The 13,891-nt window shown below is 34.2% G+C and overlaps 1 protein-coding gene across 1 annotated transcript in view; it reads right to left on the bottom strand.

Moving 5' to 3' along the window:
• The window catches only part of LOC149426100 (monocarboxylate transporter 2-like), a 198,886-nt gene that overhangs the window by 2,603 nt on the left and 182,392 nt on the right, over nt 1-13,891 (bottom strand). The window contains 2 exon segments of the mRNA XM_089635251.1: nt 1,366-1,518; nt 2,500-2,674. Of these exon segments, the coding sequence (XP_089491377.1) occupies nt 1,366-1,518; nt 2,500-2,674 (328 nt within the window).

Here is a 13,891-nt window from a genome sequence, read left to right on the forward strand (position 1 = left end):
GATTAAAATAATACATCCACAAGCAGTTTTTATTGATGCTATACATATACATTTCACATATATGTATATATGTGGAATGTATATGTATAGAACACCATATATATGTTACACATAAAGAAGAACACAACAGTCAGTATGATGCAGTACAAACAGACATTTAACATTTCACAAACATATCAATTACATTCATAACCAAGTATTTTTGCCTTGATGCAAGACGGTGAGGTTTTGAAAATATCAAAAAGGTCTGTATACGTGTTGGCAGTGCGGTGAAAATGTAAATATATATGTAAATATATATGTCATTAAGATAGTAGTTATAGGCTTTAGTCGTAAGTCACTAGATATCTCTTAAATGTAAGTCAGTAGTTTTGAGCCTTAGTTGTAAGTAACTAGACATATGTCTTAAATTAAGTCACTAGTTATTATGAATCCTAGACGCAAGCCAACTGTAGTTATTATTTAATAAATACATTTGTACAGCGCCCTTGAGATTATTAAGAACATTTTACTATATAAATTAGCCAAATATTATTGTTACTATTACAATATAAATTAAAAACACTTGACGAAGGAATTATTGAATCTCTCAGATAGAAGACCTGTTTCCGACTTGAATTTTATTTTTAAAATCGTAAATGGAATTATAGACAGCCCTTATTTACTGAGCCTAATCACCTTCAAAACACCGATAAGAATTACTATCGAAAATTCTTTGTAATTGCAACAACAATATCATGACTGAGTAATTTAGATACTAGACTAGATTGTATGCAGTTGGCTATACTTTCGCAGAAATTGTAGATGTGTTCAGCTGCACGGAATATAGTTACAAGGAGGCTATAATAACACACCTCAATAATAATAATAATTAAAGTACGCATAATACTATTCTTCTGCACTATTTACCAGGAAATATGGGTTTCATTAAAATTATAATAGGAAAGCAGTGTTAAAGAAACTTATTTACTTTGTCTATGCGGCATGCACATTTATTTATTTATTTATCTATCAATATAATTGCACATAGCACGCCCCGTGTCACTCCGGATGCAATTAACGGTAAGTATATTTGGTCAGTTAAAACGGCTTTAGTTTCAATCGATCAATTTAGACTGATGTTGTTGACCAGGAACCGTTTCGCCAACTAGTTTCTAGACCGTACATTGAAATTATCTCAACTGCTGTTACTTCGGTTTTACGCAAACCTTAGTCTCTCTGTAAAGCGGAACCTTTCGTGCTATTAACGATTCTACAAATCCGCCACTGATGATATCACCGACCTTTGAAAATAACATGACTGTGGTTAAATACTTCGGTGACATTGGTTGAAGGGTTGCTGCTTGATGGGCATTTAATACTCACCCCAGGCGCGGGTGAAGTGCTTAGCGCGCACCCTCTCCATGGTCAGCATCTTGACGGAGTAGAGGAAGCCCCCGAGACACAGCCCGTACAGCCACACGAACAGCACATAGCCGTGATAGCCTTGCACGCTGCTCAAGGCCAGCAGGGATATTCCTGGAAATGCCCAAAATACCATAATTACAAACAGAACGGAAGAAGAGTCTTTGCTGACAACAATCATGTTGTTGCCTTATTATAGCTCATATATTTTTTGTGAAAAGCAAGAGTTTCTAGGTGGACCTAGTATGCAATGTTTGCAAGATTTGGTGTTCGAAATGCTCGTTGTTTGCTCCCCCTCTTTTGGAAGGACCGTCGAGTACCACTTTAGAATATCAGAAGAAGAAGCAAAAGTTTTGCCCAGCATTTTCACGACGCAAGAGAAGAGGGTGTAGTAGTTTGTTCACCTATTCCCAGCATTTTCACAACGCGAGAGAAGAAGTTGTAATGGTTTGTTTGATCACAAATCACTAGCATTTCCATAACAAAAGGGAAGAAGGTGCAATGGTTTTTGTTTACCTATCCGCAGTATTTTCACAACGGGAGAGAAGAAGATCCAATGGTTTCTTTGCCTATCCTAAGCAGTGGAGGCTTGTGACTTTTGGATGTACTAAGTAGCTGTAGTTGAAAACGATTTTTAATTTTTTTTCGAATATTCGTTTTGTTTTGTATGAAAATTTTAGTCCGCCCTTGCGCCGCACGGATTTTCTGAAAATGTTAATACAAAAAATCGATTTTTCCAAAAAAATAAATCGTTTTCAGCTACAACAACATCGATAATGGCATTTTTTGTAATATTAGCACTCTAGTAACCCAACAGTCACGAGCCGCCACTGATCCTATGCATTTCTACCACACGCGAGAGGGTGTTAAGGTTTGTTTGTTTGCGTATATGGTTATTTGATTAATGTATGTTTGTTTGCTGCATGCTTCCTTATTTGTATGTTTATTTACTTGTGTGTATGTTTGTTTTCTTTGGTTTGTTGTGTGTTTGCATGCTTATATGATTGTTGTCTTTATTTTTGTTTGCTTGTATGTTTGTTTGCTTGTATGTGTGTTTGCTTGTATGTTTGTTTGCTTGTACGTTTGTTTGCTTACCTATCCCGAGCATGGCCGCCTGCGCCAGATACTGCCGAGAGATGAGGCACTGGCTGCTGGGCCGCACGATGACGAGGCCGAATCCCACGCAACCGAGCGCGGTTGCAAAGCCGAGGAAGGTCTGCAGTAGCACCAGCGCGCTGTCCTCTAGCCCCTCCTTGTAGCCCTGCAGTGCCTGCAAATCACAATACACGCAACTTTAAAAAAATGGTCATAATATTGAAAGGTACAAAATATAGATCGCAAGAATTTTTCTTTTACATTTACGATATATGTGTTGTAATTGAATGAGCGTAGCGATGTCCTGTTTAAAAACGACTATTTGGTGTTTCGCCTGTCTCTAAGAATATTATGATTTCTTCGTAAATCGTATTTTGATCATAATTTCTTTAAAATTAGTAATTAACTCTTATATTAGTAAAATTCAATATATATTTGTGATATTTTACATCTTATTTGTGATATTTTTCGTCAGTTTTAGAAAAATAATGTCATGTTGTAAACTTAGTTTTATTTTACAGAGAGGTTATTCCTGACATCTGACATAGAATTTTTTTGAATTAGATTCCATGAAAGTGGTATTTTTTATAACATAAATGCCCTATGCACGTGTGAGTGTATGCAAGAGATTTATGTTTATGATATTAAAACATTGAGTCAAGGTATTTTTGTTGATGAAAACTTGATAAAAGTGACGTGATAGTTTTCTTGCAGATTTCCTAAAATAAAGGAATGTGTGTCTAAATTTCCTATTCTGTAAAATTATTCGACGTTTATAGTAAAAATGTATACATGGAAAGCTTTTTTTTTAATTTATCATATTTGAAATTAAAAAATAACAATGTATATTTCAAATTAAAAATCTGAAAGGCATATTTATTTATTTTATAAAGTGATATTTATTTTTATGACAACTTCAAAAAAAAGAATTGTATATAAGAGCACTTTATAAATATCTTCGAAATTCGATTAGAAGTTTCAACTGCTGAAAATTCAATAGCTGTGTTTATACAATGAATAAATTACCCTCTTTGACTTTATATACAATGTATATCTTTTCATGAATTTTTCATGGTTGTTAAATATCAGTACGTTTATTTTACGTTTATTAGTAAGGTTTTTAAATACACGGTTGCTTAAAAATCGTATAGAATTTAAACCACATTTATAAGTACGACTATTAGTGGTAAAAAAACAAACAATTCTATATAGTGCTTGAGTTTAGTTGATTAAAAGTTAGTACAAAGCTCGGAAATGTGAACTGTTTTATTGCCGACTGAAAGAGCGAACAAAAAAAATCCGTTCGGAAAAGTTCAAATTAGCCGCCGGGAACTTTTTAAAATAAAAGTTCAAGCACGCTGTTAATCTGCCCACTGGGAATCGGGAGTTAATCTATCGAAAAAAAAACGATCGGTCAGCCTGATTCTCCGCATTGAATAATGAATATCTTTCTTGTTTTCTGTTTATAAAAAATACCAAAGTTCAGGATATATGTGTTAAACAACTCATAAAAAGGTGTCCGTACTGTTGGAGCTAAATTGGTTTCACTATCGAAGAAAAACGGAGTAAAACTGTGTATAATTAACCGTTTGTTACGATAGGAGAATCTATCCAACTGATCGCCGTTTCTGCACAGAGGCAAGGTTTTTTCAGGTGTTTTGGGGCTCCATACCAGAGGTGGCTGCCAAATTCAATAGTGGGGCGCACTTGCGATTTGTACAGGATCAGCGGTTGTGTACTATCTGCAGTATCTGCGGGCCCTGTACAGTACCCTCAGCTTCTGAGAGGCTAACTTGACTCTGGCTTCGAAGGAGCCTCCGTGCCTGAGCTGGTCACATAGAGTTACACCAAGCGTACCAATGGAAGGCATGTTGGCAAGATTGTTTGGTTCATTTTTGTCTAATTAATAATTTGAATGTACCACAACCTTTAAAAAAATAAAGGGAGCAATCACTTTGTAGTAAGACAAAAAAAAACATGGACACAGTTTAACTTTTAACGATTTATTTTTAGGTAAATTTTGCAAATGGAACTGACAAATTGAAGGGAATCGTCATTTTCATTTGAATCACTTGAAAATTTAAAAATTTGCCACGTGTTTGTACTGTATGTTTGTACTATCTTCTTAGTATGAAATAAACTTCAAGGCGGGAGTATTCAATAAAAGATTTAGTTCGTCAAATATTACGAGTACTTTATTATCGTAAGATAATTACAATGAATCCCTAGCAGGACATATATCCGTTCTATCAGAGCCAGAGCTACTCTAAAGAGGGACGCAACTGGAACTGAGCTAATTCTGGTGCAATCGACATGCTATCTCTGTCAGATGGTGTAAGTACCGCCATCTATGGAGAACCATTAAAACTACATTCCCTGGATAATAATAACTTAGATCTACACAATCTACCCACATCCGGTAGACGATATCGAAACTACAAACATGTAGAATTTGTATGCAAATTAATACGATATTTGAAGAAAAAAACATCCATGCAACATGTGTAACAATATATTTGTATGTAACTGAAAAATGAAACTGATATTTTAATAAATACATACTTATTGTATTTTCTTTGAATTACGAAATCATATTAATATATACTTACCTAACCCTTTGTTTTTCAACTTGAATAATTTATGTGATTATTTTCAAGAAAACCCAAGTGTTTGTTCAGGCAAATTTTGAAAGAAAACAGATACATTTCACGTTAAGTTTTAATTAATTTTAATTATATCGTTTTGGTTCTGACATTAGTTTAACCCCTAGTTTAATATAACCGCCTGATTCAAATTGAACGCGTAACTCAAAATTGTCACCAGAATAAAATGATATTTGCATTATTTCACTTTTTGTGACCTTTGTTTGTGGAATTTAATTTATTTCAACCCGGCCTCGAAATAAGGCCGTTGTGATCTCATTTGTAAATGTCAGCTTCTGAATAGAACATTCCAATATTAATTATAAAAATAAATTGGATGAAGCTTGGATTAATAATTCTCGCTGAGAAATATCGCATTAAATTAATTGGGGCGCATTAAATAATTATGATTTTTTATGCTTTGCATTATTAATCAAGACGCCCTTTGACAAAACTTTAAGAGAGCAGCTTTAGTGTGGCTTCTGGGAGAATATAGTATGATTATGAATGGCTTTTACATACTTTTTAATGTTACGCTTGAGATGTTATACATAGGTAAAAAGGGCGAACCAATGGTTGATATAACAAGATTAATAAAGTAGTTTTGTTTTGGCCAAACAATTTTTTCGTAAAATCTACTTGTCTGAAAGTAGTTATCAAGGGCTTTAGTAGCAATAACAAAATACGTTTACGTTGTGAAAAAAATTGGGAAACGTTGGCTGAATAAGGAAGAAGTGAAACACGGCGCAATAACCCAAAAATTAATCAGGATCACACCATAAAGAATTACAAAAAATCAATTTGAAGCTAAATTGAACAAATTTATCTCAGTTAATGTAATTTCGTGCTAACTTATGATTTCTTCCAGTCTTTACATCGATCCCTCCAGCAGATTAAAAATATAGAGTTATGTAATATGTCAACTAATCACATATTTATAATTGCCACAGATCAAACTCGAATGAAAATGACGCAAAAAGGGTCGCATATTTTACTGTGACAGATGTATCTTATTATTTACTTACCTAACCCGTCTGAAATATAAATAATAATAGTTACCAATTATTTAAACAATGCTAATACAATTCAAACAAAATGATGATATGTCAAAATGGAAGCGTCATGCTTTGAAAAGATTAAAAAAGATTAAAAAAGATTAAAAATTAAAATAGCCTTGGTTTATTTGATAATTATATGTATACATATTTTTTAATTATGCCTAATAAGAAATTAAAATTTAGATACTACCATCAATTTATGTATCAATTTTAATTTCCCTTTTGTTTTCGATAATGAAGGATTGCAGAATTTGAAGTGGAAATGAGTGAGTGCACTTCCACTTCTGTGAAAATTAACTCACTTGCCGACATCCGATCGAGCTGAAACTCGACAGATATACTCGTTGTCTATGACAGTGCATTCTATTAAATTTTGGTGGATTCTGTTATTTAGGACGATATAAATACATGAAATAAATGTCGGTCCTACACGATCGGCATCTGGCAAGGTCGGTAGCGCTGTTGGCTCCGGCCCCTCAGTGAAATGTATATATTTTTTAATTTTAAAGACGTTTTAAAATAGACGTATAACTTGTGAAGCTCACATGGGTTGTAAAGTAAAATTTGCAGAAGTTACGAATGGAAGAATATAATTCAATAATAATTGTTTTAATTTGTTCCATAAACAATATTAGTTCCGTAAAAGATATAGGTTCAATTTAATACAAAATTTACGGTATAATACGACCCTCTTCGATAACAAACATCAATTGATTAATTTAAACCACCTAAAACATCCCATCCATAAAGTTGGAAGGACAGAACAGTTAGCTAATTTCATGATATCATTATCTATAATATAATGAATGAGAGGAGTTGTTCCGCTCCCTGCTGGAATCCTGGACTTGAATATATCCCTCGTCGCGGGAATATCCCTCGCAGATAATAATATAAGAGAAGTTGGCCATTGATTGGCGCAGGTCTACAGGACGGCTTGGCAGGATGGCAGGATGTCAGGATGGCATGATAGCAGGTAGGTAGGAATGTGAGGCCACCCTCGTCAATCTGAATAATGAAATATTGAAGCGGGCTGACACATGATGACCTAGACAAGAAACTAACTCTGATCGATCAATTTTTTCAAACACAGTTAAATAAAACATATTTTTATTTTTGGAATAACTTAATGAATAATATCTTAAGTTGTAATATTTAATCATTGAAGACAATATTAGCGATTCTCAAACGAAAACTTGAAATAGAAAAATCAGAAAAAGATCGCTTACAGGAATTGAGCCTAGGACCTTACCCTTGCCGGGACGCTGCTCCACCACTGAGCTAATCCGATATTTATTCGTATCCTAACTTCGACTAAGAATTTGAGGTTTTACTCATTAAGTTATTTCAAAAATAAAAATATCATCCTAGACTTGCAGAAAAGTCAACAGATGTCGCACATTAAAAAAAACGAATATATTTATCGGAGCCACTATCTACAATGTTTGTAGTTCAGGAAGAATCTTGCGACTATTTTTTATTTTTATTTTTTATGTGAAGCAAGAGTGAGACTGGCATCCCCAATTGGGGTATGTTGTGAGGCTGAAGGTAAAGGGGAGGGAAAGGAGACAGGGAAGAGGAAGGTGGGGAAGTACCTTTCTATTAAGATCTGGTCACGAAATACGACCAAAGCCATTTAAAGCAACGCTTCAATTTTGGACGATTTTTTTTCTTCTGAATGGTGGTCTTACACCAGGGCAATATTGAGAGTATCTCCCACTCTGGATAATAACATTCTGGAATACATAAAGATTGCAGCAAATAAAAATTTTCGTTGAGAAAATGAAGATAATGTTAGTAGTTCATAGTAGAAGTATTATACGGTTAAATGTAACCGACAAAGTAGGGTCGGATTAGCTCAGTGGTAAAGCAGCACCCCGGCAAGGCTAAGGTCCTGGGTTCAATTCCTAGATTCTACCGTATCTTTTACTGTTTAAATGAATCGCTAATATTGTATTCAATACCTATATTTTATACATAGCTACTACATTAATTATATAAAAAAATGACGCAAATCACCTTTAAAAAATTTTTTTTTTCTTAAAATGACGAAAGCGGTAATTATACCCACAATTTAATCAACAAAACTTGATCCATTCGTTATCAATAACTACCGAACAATTTCACTCTCGACCGCCCTGGCAAGAATATTTGAAAATTTTTTATCGACGGTCGTAACAGACTATCTAAAAACAGAGAATAACCAGTTCGGATTTAAATTTGCACTGTCAATATCTATGGAAATATATTCATTAAAAGAAACCATCAGCTATTATAAACAAAGGAAAACGCCAATCTATTCCTGCTTTCTAGATCTAAGCAAAGCGTTTGATCGTGTTTGTCACAATAAACTCTGGGAAAAACTCAGGAAAAGAGCAGTTTCGGAAGATATAATAGCGATTCTTTCAATTTGGCACACGCAGTAAGAAAATGTGGTGAAATGGTCCGGCGAGTTTTCCAACCCATTTTATTTGAAAAGTGGCGTAAGGCAAGGAGGAAGCATGTCTCCAGCACTTTTCAATATATATACTGATGAACTAATTTAAAGACTTAATAACAGTAAGATAGGTTGCCATGTTCAAGGAGTATGTGTAAACAATATTAACTACGCATATGATATGATTCTTCTAGCACCTTCTATCCAGCCTTCATATATTTTTCCTTCTCAGAACTTTTTGACGACCTCCGTGGTCGAGGGGTAAGAGGCTCTCGGATAGCAATCCGAAGGTTGTGGTTTGTAATCCCGACGTGCGCAAGTAAATTTTATTTGATGAATTTGTGTTTTCGCATTTATTAATTAAAAATATTATAATGTATACTTGTGGCACGTTCCAGAGTAGAAAATAGTATTCCCCTGGTGTAGGACCGATATTCAGAATTGTAATGTTGCTTGAAATGGCTTTAGCTGTGTTTGGTGACCAGATCTGAATAGCCAGGTACTCCCTATGCTCTTCACTACCTTCAGTATCATAACACACCCAATTGGGGTTGCCATAGTCTCACTGGAGTACTTAATTTTATCTCTATTTATCTGACTGTCATGACATGTCAGGGGCGATCGATTCCCTCAATACACTTATACTTTTATTGGTATCACAATAGATATTTCTTGTATTTGGTGAAATAAAATAAAAACACTTATATATACAATAGAGCATTATTATGCCATTTCTTATTATAACAAAATAAGAGCAAATCAGAAAATAACAGAAGAGGAGAATTCCTTTATATGTTCTAACAAAGGAAGTATTTTATTTCACTTTCACAAAGCGTACATTGAAAAGCCGGCCTTCTTGTTAGGAAGACGGGCAAGTGGGAGGTATTGTCGATGGGTGGTGGGTGGTGCCATTGGACCCAACCCGCTTAGCCTCCGAAGCCTGATTTTAATCATCGTTAACCCGCTGTTTTACGACAGTATGCCGAATATTATTTAATAATACGGAAGAAGTAAAACTTGGTGTATTATGTACTTGTTCGATATGCGAAAGCTCGAAGGGGATAACTATAGATCGGTTGGTATAGCTCTTAAATAATCATATCCGGTTTTTAGGGGTCGTAAAGTTATACTGACAAAACTCCGTGAACTTGTTTACCCCTTGGAACCTTGTTTGCTCATTTTTTTTAAAACTATTATTGACTATCTGTAAATTTGTTTTGTGTGTTCCGGGTTCGGTCAGCCCTATCAATATGGTAGCTGTGTGTGATAGCACTTTTTTATTCCGGAATCATATAGGAATAATCAACTTCGCAACAAGTCTACTGTTATTATTGCTTTTCATTTTAAATGTGACCTAGAATCAGTTCCTGTCCAAAAAATTATAACGGCTTATGACTTCTGTCTTGCCGGGACAACGTCTCTAATCACTTGGAAATTGGAACCTTATTATACGTCATTTTTTTGTCGACATCATATTTGAAATTCAAAATTAACAACATTATCTTACAACTAATTTTCCCATATTTGGCAACTATCATTTGATTGCAAAGTTGTAAAGAATTGGTTTGTAATCTAGATATTATTATGTTATGTCTAATAAATACATCCGATTTTTATCAATATACTATTTACCAATCACATTGATATAATAACGGGTAAAGCAATGAAAATTCTGGGCTTCATTGTAAGAATTTGTAAAGATTTTAAAAATATCCAAACATTTAAAATACTATATACAACTCTGGTTAGGAGTCATTTAGAATACAATTCCCCCATATGGAACCCTTTCTACAAAAGCCATGCAAACTCCATTGAAAGAATCCAACGCAAATTTCTCAGATCAATTAATTTCAAATTAGGTATTCCCGCGGTTGACATAAACTATGAATCTTTATTACAAAAAATGAGACTCTTATCGTTAAAAGATAGAAGAATACTCAATGATCTTATTTTTTTATTTAAAATAAACAATAACTGGTTTGACTCCCCTGAATTGGTCTCATTAATAAATTACCATGTACCTAGTAGACCGACTCGACTCAAAACACCTTTCCACTGTGACAATACTATGACGAACGCAGAACAAAACTCAACCATAAATTGCTTGCATATTTTAGGCAATGAATATGCTAATATTGATCACGCTGCCGGTAATCTGTCTTCATACAAAAGATGCGTTAAACTAAATTTGTTTACTAGTACCACGTAAATACATCATGTAAACATAATATGCCTACCAGTACTTCTAAAACTATTAATGCACTTGAAATCATAAGTACTTGTAAAATTTATCATATCGGTTAACATAATCCAGGATTTATTACTTTTTATATTTAAATCATTGTCGGTACCTTGAGATAGGTATCTTATTGGTACATTTTATTGTTTTATTTCAATCTTTAAATTTTTATTTTTATTTTTACTTTTTCCTAATAAATTATGGTTTGTACTTTAATACTTTATATTTTAAACTATTCACTTTACAATTTACTTTTATACATTATAGTTTTTATACACTACTTATTACCTTACTTTTTACCTATTTTCTTAAATTTTACTAACATTTATACTGTTATTCTTCATGTTGTTGTACTATTATAAGTATGTCAATTATGTTAATGGCACGTGTTGTGCCGTATATGTGTAAATAAATAAATAAATAAATAAATATGGTATTGCAATTTAATTTTACTAAAAGCATAAATGAATATTCAATTTTTATTGGGATAACTTTATTTTTTAATAACTTTTCGATGTATATCATTGAAGAAATATTTTAATATTTACCATATGATTTTTTTACAATAAATATACAAATTATTTTTACATGTCACACAGTGTAATAAATAATAATGGCTTTATCTCACGATAAAGAGACGCAGCCGATTTTACTTTTACGATTCTAATGATGAACACTGTGTTTACATGATCTTTTTATTTTGATTGGTACCATGTCTCCTGTAAATTTACCCACTCATAATGATGTTGTGTTTACTATCTGAAATATCAACAGGAAGCGCTTTTACTTGTAAATGCACAACATAAAGCTCGCATACTTAAACTGAGCCGGGTAAAACAGGTTGCTTTGTTGTGTGTACTTAGTTAGTTGGATGGGTATTTTGTTTGGTAAAAGATGCGAGACTGTACTCGTAGTACGGCGGCGATAGAATGAGGTCGGGGTCTGTCTGTTCTCTCTGTTCTGCGGCAAATAGAGACGCAAACTAGCTACCAACGAGCCTATTCTCTACTGTGACCTAGCTAAAACGTTTTTTACCACAACCATGGCTCTACATAATTAAATATTCATTATATCTATTCTTCAGCTAAAAATGGAAAATTACGTTTGTTCAATTCTGAATTATGAATGGATTCATTTTATTAAAACGGGGTATATGGTAATAATTCGTTAAGCCTATTTTAAAAACTCTTGAAACCAAATAAAAAAGTAACGTTATTAAAATACGTCAATTAATTGACTGTCACTAAAAGACAAGCATCGTCGTGTTGATGACTCACCGCAGGAATTATTACTTATTGTCACTGGAAGACACTCATCTTCGTGTTGGTGACTCACCGCAGGAATTATTACTTATTGTCACTGGAAGACACTCATCTTCGTGTTGGTGACTCACCGCAGGAATTATTACTTATTGTCACTGGAAGGCACTCATCTTCGTGTTGGTGACTCACCGCAGGAATTATTACTTATTGTAACTGGAAGACACTCATCTTCGTGTTGGTGACTCACCGCAGGAATTATTACTTATTGTCACTGGAAGACACTCATCTTCGTGTTGGTGACTCACTGCAGGAATTATTACTTATTGTCACTGGAAGACACTCATCTTCGTGTTGGTGACTCACCGCAGGAATTATTACTTATTGTCACTGGAAGACACTCATCTTCGTGTTGGTGACTCACCGCAGGAATTATTACTTATTGTCACTGGAAGACATTCATCGTCGTGTTAATGACTCACCGCAGGGATTCTTACGAAGCATAATTCGGTTTATTTTGATTTTTAAAGGATAGTATTCTACTCTCACAGAAAATGTTTAAAAAATCAACTAGTCCTTCTATTTTAAAAAGTTTAAATTAAAGTTTGACTGAGGAATGACCCTTCCAACCCAGGATCTGGAGTTGAAAATTCTACCAACCTCGCCAAATGCCTATCGGATAGGACCGACATTTACATCGTATATTAACTGCTGCAATGTCATTGGATTTCAGAGAAATGCGTATATGTCAAAATATGTGTGTGCAAAAATGAAAAGTTGATAGAATGCAGAAAACAAAAAAGATATTGAAATAGATGTATATAATACTTATAAATCATTTAATTATAATGTTGCTGTAGACATTTAATTATACTGTTGTTGTATACTTTTAGTGTGATTTCCGTTCCATTTCGACATATGTCGACAAAACAATACTCAATCAAAAACAATAAATTATTGAATTGGAATTTAACATTCATGTTATTAGTTCTTATCAGACGTCACAATGGTTCACGGAAGAGAATAAGCCCTCAAAAGCAACAAAGTAGGCAACAGGGGGTACCTACCCCTTGAAACTGGTTGGTACCTGGCTAGCCACACTTGAACACTCTGTGTAATTGAGAAAGAAACACATTCTCTTTTTACAAAGAGGAAAACAAACCAATATTTTGTGTAGAAATTCAGCGTTTCTAGAACTAATAATTCAACCTTCTTATCTGTGTTGGTATGGGAGTTTCATTTATATATCAACTCCCAACTGCTCCTAACCGTCAGGAGCCAGTGAATCTATGGCATCCCCGATTGTGATATGTTGTCAGTTGTATAGCCGGAAGGTCGAGGGGAGGGAAAGGAGATGGGAAGAGGAAGGAGGGGAAGTACCTGGCTATTCAGATCTGGTCACCAAACACGGCTAAAGCAATTTCAAGCTATGTTTGAATTCTTGATGGTGGTATTTCACCAGGGCGATACTGAGAGTATCTTCGACTCTGGAACGTGCCGCAAATATACTACATATATATTATTTTAAATGAGTATTTTGTGAAAGAACACAAATTAATCAAATAGAATAGAGCAAGACATAGAAAATAAAAATATAACGGTCTCAACTGGAAATGGAACCCAGGATCTCTGTCTCAACTGGAAATGGAACCCAGGATCTCTGTCTCAACTGGAAATGGAACCCAGGATCTCTGTCTCAACTGGAAATTGAACCCAGGATCTCTGTCTCAACTGGAAATGGAACCCAAGATCTCTGTCTC

This window comes from Hesperophylax consimilis, chromosome 1 (assembly GCF_061612785.1).
Source record: "Hesperophylax consimilis isolate HC1 chromosome 1, BYU_Hcon_1.0, whole genome shotgun sequence".
NCBI lineage: Eukaryota > Metazoa > Arthropoda > Insecta > Trichoptera > Limnephilidae > Hesperophylax > Hesperophylax consimilis.